Source organism: Gopherus flavomarginatus, chromosome 4 (assembly GCF_025201925.1).
Source record: "Gopherus flavomarginatus isolate rGopFla2 chromosome 4, rGopFla2.mat.asm, whole genome shotgun sequence".
In the NCBI taxonomy this organism is placed as follows: domain Eukaryota; kingdom Metazoa; phylum Chordata; order Testudines; family Testudinidae; genus Gopherus; species Gopherus flavomarginatus.
Window position 1 is genome coordinate 119,326,206 of NC_066620.1, and position 8,522 is coordinate 119,334,727.

The window sequence follows — 8,522 nt, forward strand, 5'->3', positions numbered from 1 at the left end:
GGATATGCTTGCTCTTTATAAATATATCAGAAGGATTAATATTAGGGAGGGAGAGGAATTATTTAAGCTTAGTACCAATGTAGACACAAGAACAAATGGGTATAAACTGGACACTAGGAAGTTTAGACTTGAAATTAGACGAAGGTTTCTAACCATTAGAGGAGTGAAGTTCTGGAACAGCCTTCCAAGGGTAGTAGTGGGTGCAAAAGACATATCTGGCTTTAAGACTAAGCTTGATAAGTTTATGGAAGGGATGGTATGATGGGATAGCTTAATTTTGGCAATTGATCTTTGATTATCAGCAGATAAGTATGCCCAGTGGTCGGTGATGGGATGTTGGATGGGATGAGATCTGAGTTACTGCAGAGAATTCTTTCCTGAGTGCTGACTGGTGAGTCTTGCCCACATGCTCAGGGTTTAGCTGATTGCCATATTTGGGGTCGGGAAGGAATTTTCCTCCAAGGCAGATTGGCAGAGGCCCTGGAGTTTTTTCACCTTCCTCTGCAGCATGGGGCATGGGTCACTTGCTAGTGGATTCTCTGCAGCTTGAGGTCTTCAAACCACAATTTGAAGACTTCAATAACTCGGACATAGGTTAGGGGTTTGTTATAGAAGTGGATGGGTAGGGTTCTGTGGCCTGCTTTGTGCAGGGGGTCAGACTAGATGATCACATTGGTCCCTTCTGACCCTAAAGTCTATGAGTCTATGAGACAGTCCAAAATATCTGTTTATGTAATATTAGACACTTTGGGTGTGATCCTTATCTCATTTACACCCATGTGAATCAGGAGTGATTCCATGGAAGGTAATGGGCTATATCAGTGTAATACAGGAGTCCTATGGGACCAGATTCTGATCTCAGCTACATTGGTGTAAATCTAGAGTTTAACCTCAATGTAGTTACTTGAGATTTGCACTGCTATAACTAACATCAGAATCTGGCCCATTCCTCCCCCCCCCCCCCCCCCCCCCCCCCCCCGCATGAGACTTTTCAAAAACCTATTCAAAGGGCTTTAACACAGCCACCCATGGCAAAACCTACAGAGAGAACAGTCTCCAGGATGATTGCTGTTGCTTGTCCGCTGAAGGTGCCATGCTGGGGCTTCTATAAGTTTCCAGTAACGGAGCATTCTCACACATTCTTCCAGCAGACTACTGGCTGGAAGCCCGCAAAGGAAAGGATGTAGAGAAACTGGAAAGAATCCAGAGGTGAGCGACAAAGATGATCAGAGGGATGGAATGCCAATCATATGAGCAAAGGCTGAAGGAACTGGGTATGCTGAGTTTGGAAAAGAGGAGATTAAGGGGGGATGTGATAGCAGTCTTCAGCTACTTTTGAAAAGCTGCCATAAAAAAAGTAGAGAAAAGTTGTTCTTCTTGCCACAGAGGGCAGGACAAAAGGTGATGGGTTCAAACTGCAGCACAGCAGATTTAGATTAAATCTCAGGAAAAGCTTCCTAACTGTAAGAACAGTAAGACAATGGAACAGACTGCCTAGGGAGGTTGTGGAAGTTCCTTCACTGGTGGTTTTCAAAAGGAGGCTGGATAGAGCCATCTGACTTGGATGGGTTAGACACGACAAATCCTGCATCTTGGCAGGGGGGTAGAGTAGATGACCCTTGCTGTCCCTAGTAACTTCTATAATTCTATGATACCTTCATTAGCTCCTCACAGAAATGGGGTAGACTCACTTGGAGCTATGAAACCCCATAGGGAAAAAAAGTATGTCAGATCGTCAACTGGTATAATTCAAACTGGCACAATTCCATTGACTTCAGTGGAGCCACATTGATTTTAACAGCTGAGAATTTGATCCTATAGATTTTCTTCTGACCAAGGTCTGAGCCTAACATAAGGGTGTTTTTGTTGGTTTGGGGTTTTTTGGGTCAGCTTCACCAGTGTGCAGCAGTGGCATTGAAACACTTTTCTAATAGTGGGGTGCTGAAAGCCAGCCTCTTACCTCTGTCCGTGCCTCCCCTAGAGCTGGGGCTGGGAGCAGGGCTGTGTCTCCGGGAGTGGAGGAGTGGGTAAAGGGTCTTAGGCTGGGGCCACAGCTGGGGGTGGGAGTGGGACCAGGAGCAGAGCCGCACGCATGGGGCTGGCAGCCTGGACCCCAGGGGTGGTGGCAGCAGAGTCCCAGGCACAGGGCTGGTAGCTGGGACCCCACATAAAACCTGGAGGTGCTGCAACACCCGCTGCACCCCTAGGTCCCGCGCCTATGGTATGCAGCTAGTTTTCAGTAGAAACAACTTTGTTCTACCATAGCCAGAAAAATTAAAAAAAAAAAGAGAAGTTTCTGATTTATTTTGCTCGGTGCAAATCTGGTAGGAAATTTCCTCAGTGAATATTTGGAGCAAGAACAATGAGCCAGAGTTTGATTTTATTTTTACTGGCATAAATCTAGAGTAACTCTACTAAAGCCATTGGCCCTGACTCTCCGTTGTCTTGCTCCTAGTGTAGTCATTTATGCCTATGTAAAGTGGGTGTAAAATACTAACTAATCAGACTGGCAGCATTTTAAACCTACCTGCACTCACTTTGCAAAGGTATAAAGAACTACACATGGCACAATGCACTGAAGAATCACATCTATGTTAACTACTCTGTATTTACACTACTGAAACAAAGAACAGAATCTGGACTGTTGTCTTTCATGTGTTTGTGAAGCTCTGCATGCAGCTATGACACTGTATGCATAAATAATCATTATTAACAATTTATGAAGTATAAACATCTACATGTAACAGTAATGGAAACAGTGCTGTATAACGAGCCTTGGCTATTACAACAGGATCCATCAAACGATATCTGAAAGGTACATGGAATCCTGTTTCAGTGTATTGTTGCATATTGAGTTATGTTTATGAACCAGCACAAGAGTTCATCCACATAAGTTCCAAAAATGAAAAAGTGCCTGCAAGCTCAATTAATTTATGCTTTGCATATGGGTTAAAATCTTATATCTTCCCTTGTATCTAGCATCCATGTCAACATATCTCATGCTGCAACTAATGTAAGAATTCCTATATATAGAAGTGTCTGTTCCTTTGCATTCTATACATTGCTATGTAAATACATCCTCAGGTCCTTTTAATAGCCCAAGACCACCTGTTTTGAGGTATGCCACTTCATTCCTTTTACATTCCATGAACGACTGTTATAACTTGTTAAGGCAAGTAGTTTCATTTGTGTTCTAGATATCTGTGCCAGCTAAATGTTCAACTGGGAAAGGCTTCTCCCGGCCAGCGCGACCAGCAAATCGACGCTTACCTTCCAGGTGGGCATCCAGATCACCTTCAGCACCACCTGCTGTGAGAATGACTGCACATAGTTATTCTCTCTCACTTCAGTCAGAGATGGCAATTGTCTGAACTCAAGGATGAATTTGATGATGTTGTGAAATGTGAAAGCTCTGCTCCTCTTTATACCTGTGTGTTCTGTGGTTGTGATAGCAACCAGTTCTACACTGTTGTATATCGTCCTAGAGTAATCCTGTCACTTGACTTACTGGGCAAAGCATTTTCAATCTTAGATCATCATTGCAGTCTTCAGTGTTTTTATTGATGAAATAATTATATCCCTCTTTCTTTCTTTCTTTCTTTCTTTCTTTCTTTCTTTCTTTCTTTCTTTCTTTCTTTCTTTCTTTCTTTCTTTCTTTCTTTCTTTCTTTCTTAAATGGCTCACAAAGAATTCCTTTTGAATGACATCCTCCTTGGTTTGCCAGTCTTTTGAATTGATACAATGTATAGTTGTGTATATTTTGACTTTGCTGCAAACAGCAGAAAGTAAAGCTGTATGCATGATCATGTGTTTGTAGGTGCATGTGTTGGAATAGGAAGTATACAGGTCTGTATTTAGAAGAGACAAACTCTGTGCTAGTGTTAACACTGAAATTACAACATATATGCCTATATATACTTTGTGTTTATTTAAAAAATTTGAAAATATAAAGTCCTAATGACATTTATATTTTGTACATCTTTTATATAGGTTCACAGGTGTAGTGATTGCACCATAATTGCAGCAACAAGGGCTTGCACAATTTTATATCAGAAGCAGACTAGCTTAGTGGATTCCTCAGACATGCTTGATGGCATACTTGTTTGGTTTTTCAACCCTTACGATGCTAGGGTCAAGGTAGATGGGCGTATTTTTTCTGAATTAAAATACTATATGATTAGTACTATATTAGCCTTTTTCATCACCTGAGATATTCCGAAAACGTTCCGCTGCCTTAAAATGCTTTATATGTGCCATTTAATATAACCTACTGTAGGGAATTAACTCCTATAGTTTCAGCTATATTGTAATATACAGTTTATGGAGGAAGGAAAAGAATGGTAAGCATGGCAATTCTTTCAAATTTGTTTTCTTTAAACACTGTATTTAAAAGTATAGCTACATCAGAGAAATTAAACCTGTTTACTTTCAGTGACAGCAGGAGAATAAGGAATGCTATGATTACCAAATGCTGTAGTTATGCTTTCTTACTGTGATACTGGACTTCATAGAGTGTAAGCCAACAGCTACTTACTGCTCCCGTGAATGGTATAAGTGGCAGTCAGTTATGAATTTTACTTGCATTCTGGTAACAGCCGACATACAGTACATAAATATTGCCTCAAGAGCTGAAGGAGATACGATCATTGTGTGCCAGGAGTCCTAGACTGATGGCATTAGAAGTATGTTTTTGCTCTCATCTGTCTGTATATTATTGGCTGCTAGAATGCTTTGTGTGTAGGCTGACTTATTCCCTTCCTACCGTTTGAATGAAATATTGACACTATTCAGCATTTTTGTTCAACTTTCATAATGACGGTGTTCTCCATTCCAGAAATTTTGTACCCACCATAAAGTTGCCAGATGCATAGTGTAGCAGGGGTGATAACAATTTTCCTTGAACAACCAGTTAAGATATTTCTTCAGTTTACTGATATTTACTGCCTACTTTTGATCATCAACTTGCTGATTAACATAGAAAGGAACAAAAACCTGCTGTATTCCTTGCTGCATGTAACTTTAATTAACAGAAAGTTATGGAGGTAAACTAATATGTCAAGGACAAGTCCATTTTGTCAAGATCTTCTGAGTCCCTCTAGAGCATATACTTTGGTTTTAACAGCTAGAGATCTCAGTAATTTGTGCACTATAAATACCCTAGAAGGCTGTCTGGACATATCGATTTTAGAAATATACAACTACGGCTGTTTAAAAATGAAGTTGTCTTTGCAGGAGTAAGCACGGCAGAGCCAGTTCCCAGCACTGTGATAACCACAGCTTAGCAGCTGTCTTAAGTAGCCTTAGTGATATGACATATGCTCTTACTTGCTGTAGAAGGAAGGAGTACTAGTTGGGTTTCCAGTTTCCCCAACATGAGCTAACATTGAGAAGAGCTGCCATGCTGGAGCTTCTGAAGGGACAGAGCCTCCAGAACAAAGAAATCATAAATCTTCAGAGTGGAACATAACTTTTCTCCCACACCTGGTTTCACCAAATGAAGGGCTCCACTGCTTTTGTTTTGTGAGCCTATTGTCAAAATGACAGGTTGAATGTTATGTATTGGTTAAAGTCTCTGTGTAGATGTTCACTCTTTTTATTTGCTGTCTGGACCACTGAGAGATTCTTCATGCTGCTCAGACTAGGAACATGACTGTATTTTACTTTGGTCCTGAAATAAGTCTGGTAGAGAGTCTGCAGAGTTCTAAAAGCCTAACCGGCAACAGTTAAATAGAAACCCCTCAGGCACAGTGGTGTTTGCTGCCAGCCCAAACACTTACCAGGTATTGAAAATATGTGAATGTCACTATGAATCCATTGCCTCCCCTCTTTGATGCTCAGTTATTTGTATTGAACACGATCACAAAGGAATTGTGGCTTTGTCTACACATAAAAGTTGTATGAGCTTAACAAAATCAGTTTGTACGCCAATTTGGTTAAATCAGTGTAAAACCTATGTATAGACCAGGCCTTCGAAATAAGAGAGAGACACCACCCCAGCCAGATTTCCTTGGCTGAAAGGACTGGTTGGCCTGATACAGAGCCCTTGGGCAGGGGGAGATGGAATAAAAAGGTAAATCTCCGAAGAAATGCTTATACATTCTTTTTCCTCTAGGTCATCATTCACCGTCTAGTTCTATTTAATGCTTTTTCTTTGCTCTATAGTCTTAGTTATAGTCTTCCTACAAAGAGTACATTTTAAACGATGATAAAGGAATGAAACCAATACTTTGCTTGTTCTTTGTGAGCCACAGAATTAGTATATTGACCTTTACACATACAGTAGGGAGTGAATTGGCCATTATCAGAATAAATTGCCAAGCTGTGTAATCTAATTTTTCAATGTTCTTTTGAGCACCAGTTACTTTCTACTGCCCTTTGATTCTGTTCAATATGTACACAGTTGTCTATTTAAGAATATGTTTCTGCTGAAACTGTAAATAGGGATCTTGTATCGAAATGGCCTCAGTATTATTTTTGCAAAGTTCCACAGCATCCCAGCAGGCTGGCTACCTACATCCCAATTTTAAATTATGGACTAAGTATAAATTCCTTAACATGCAAAAAGTATGCAATTTTCGCAGTGTTGCTATGAAAAGAATTTCTTTGGCGTTGAGGCCTGCAATATACAATTCTATCTAGTATACTATCATTATTCTTGGAGCAATCTGTAATATTCTCTTTGACTGTGTACGTCCTCTTTAAAATGAAAGGCAGAAGACATTTACTTTTATCTGCTAAATCTGAAAACCTTTTTTGCATCTGGCCTTTCCACCACTTCTTGATTCCCAGTGGATGTATGTTTTCTGTGTGGTTCCTTGCCAATGGTCCATATGTATTTGACATACAGTAGGATTTTCTGTTTGTACTGCACTCAAGATTTTTTCCTCAACACATCTTGTTCTTAAACCTGTTGATACTGTTGCCATCCATAAATAATATTAGACCTTAATTTACTGTTTTGCGTCATTTGAAATGCACTTTCGTCAACAACTGTTAATGTCATATACTATATAAAACTTGTTAGTCTTATAGTTTAAGGATGGTTAATCTGTTTCTGAGGTTGCTTTTTTTTCTTTTCTATTTATAAAGCATTTACATTAGCAGGAACATGTTCCTAATGTGCATTGTACAGTCAGCAGCTATGTGACTATGACATTTCGTACTTATAATGCCTTGATAGGATGTTACTCTGAAAAGTATTGTACTGGAACTTCCTTAGAGTAACACAGACTGAACCCACAATAGGAACAAAGTCAAGTGTATGAATGAAAATCAGGAACATAACAGAAGAATCAAATATCAAGGCGCTACACTTGGAGTAAATGTGTGGCTAGTTCTTTGTTTCTAAGGAAACATCCCATTGTACTGCCTGTAGCATATCCTTTGAAATTTCCAGTAATGTATTTTTTTCACCTGTGCTTTGTGGATACCAAATTCCAGTTTTTCTGCTTTATGTGCTTTATAACAGCAGTTGATGTTGGCAATTTCAAATTCTCAGCCATTAATGCTAAAAAATATGCATTTTTGCTGAGTGTTTATCAGCAACTGTATGGTTTCACATGTTAATCCTTCTAGTGTCATTATTGTTTTACCAGCAGATATGCTATAGCACTCATGATTTGGACATTATGAAATTTATGACCTATAGTTTCAGGTCATCAAAGGTGTTTAAGTGCCTAACTCCCAATGACATCAGTAGCAGTTATATACTTAAATACTTTGGAGGATACGGGCCAAACACCTTTCATTCACACACAAATCTCAACACTTGCAGAGAGAGGAGCTCTGCTGAAGTGTGTCTATCCTTGTAAGGTGGAATATGACTGGTATTTCCCTCCAGCACACGCTGGGCTATGATGTAACTCCACCCCCACCCCCCGTTGATCATGCAAGTTGTGGGGGCTGTCTTCAAGCAGCTTCACTCCCAATCCAGCATGTCTTCTCCCTTACAGGGACAAAATTACAGCTCCTGTGCTCTGTTCTGTTAAGGACCTGCTCTCTGTTAATACTCCCAGGGATACGGGACCCCCTGTTGGGACTGGGAGGAGGCAGGGCCTGTCATGGGAGGCAAAGCTGGCTTGCTTTGCAGGGGGTACATGCTTTACTTTGTAAGGGCCCATGCAGGGTGTGCTCTCCCCTTAAGTGCCTCCCAGAGGCCATGGTGCTGGAACAATTTTTATAGTGGGGATGCTGACAGCAGAAACCCTGTATTTGGGTTGTTATTACTACTGCAAGTCAGGGGGTATGGCAGCACCCCAGCACTTGTAGTTCCAGCATCTATGCCAGGAGGTGCTGACGCCCTACCTTCTCTAACTTGTGTCTATATCTTCATGGGGTAATCTGACGCCACATAAGAGTAAGGGTGGGAAGAATCTAATAAAGGTTTTTCTTATGTAGTTGAAATGATAGAAAAATTACACAGGCTCGAATCAGTGGCCTTTAAAGGAATTCAGCCAAGATGCGGGGTGTGTGCAGGGGTGGGAACTCCTGCACTTCCACTAAGGTACCATGGGACTGAATGG

The 8,522-nt window shown here is 40.6% G+C and overlaps 1 protein-coding gene across 1 annotated transcript in view; it reads left to right on the forward strand.

Annotated features, from left to right (window-relative positions):
- Positions 1-7,037, forward strand: part of LOC127049126 (protein SOGA3-like) — a 74,940-nt gene extending 67,903 nt beyond the window's left edge. The window contains exon 7 of the mRNA XM_050949550.1: positions 3,198-7,037. Coding sequence (XP_050805507.1) covers positions 3,198-3,371 — 174 coding nt within the window. The 3' untranslated portion in view covers positions 3,372-7,037. The remainder of the gene's footprint in view (positions 1-3,197) is intronic.
- Positions 7,038-8,522: the final 1,485 nt, after the last annotated feature.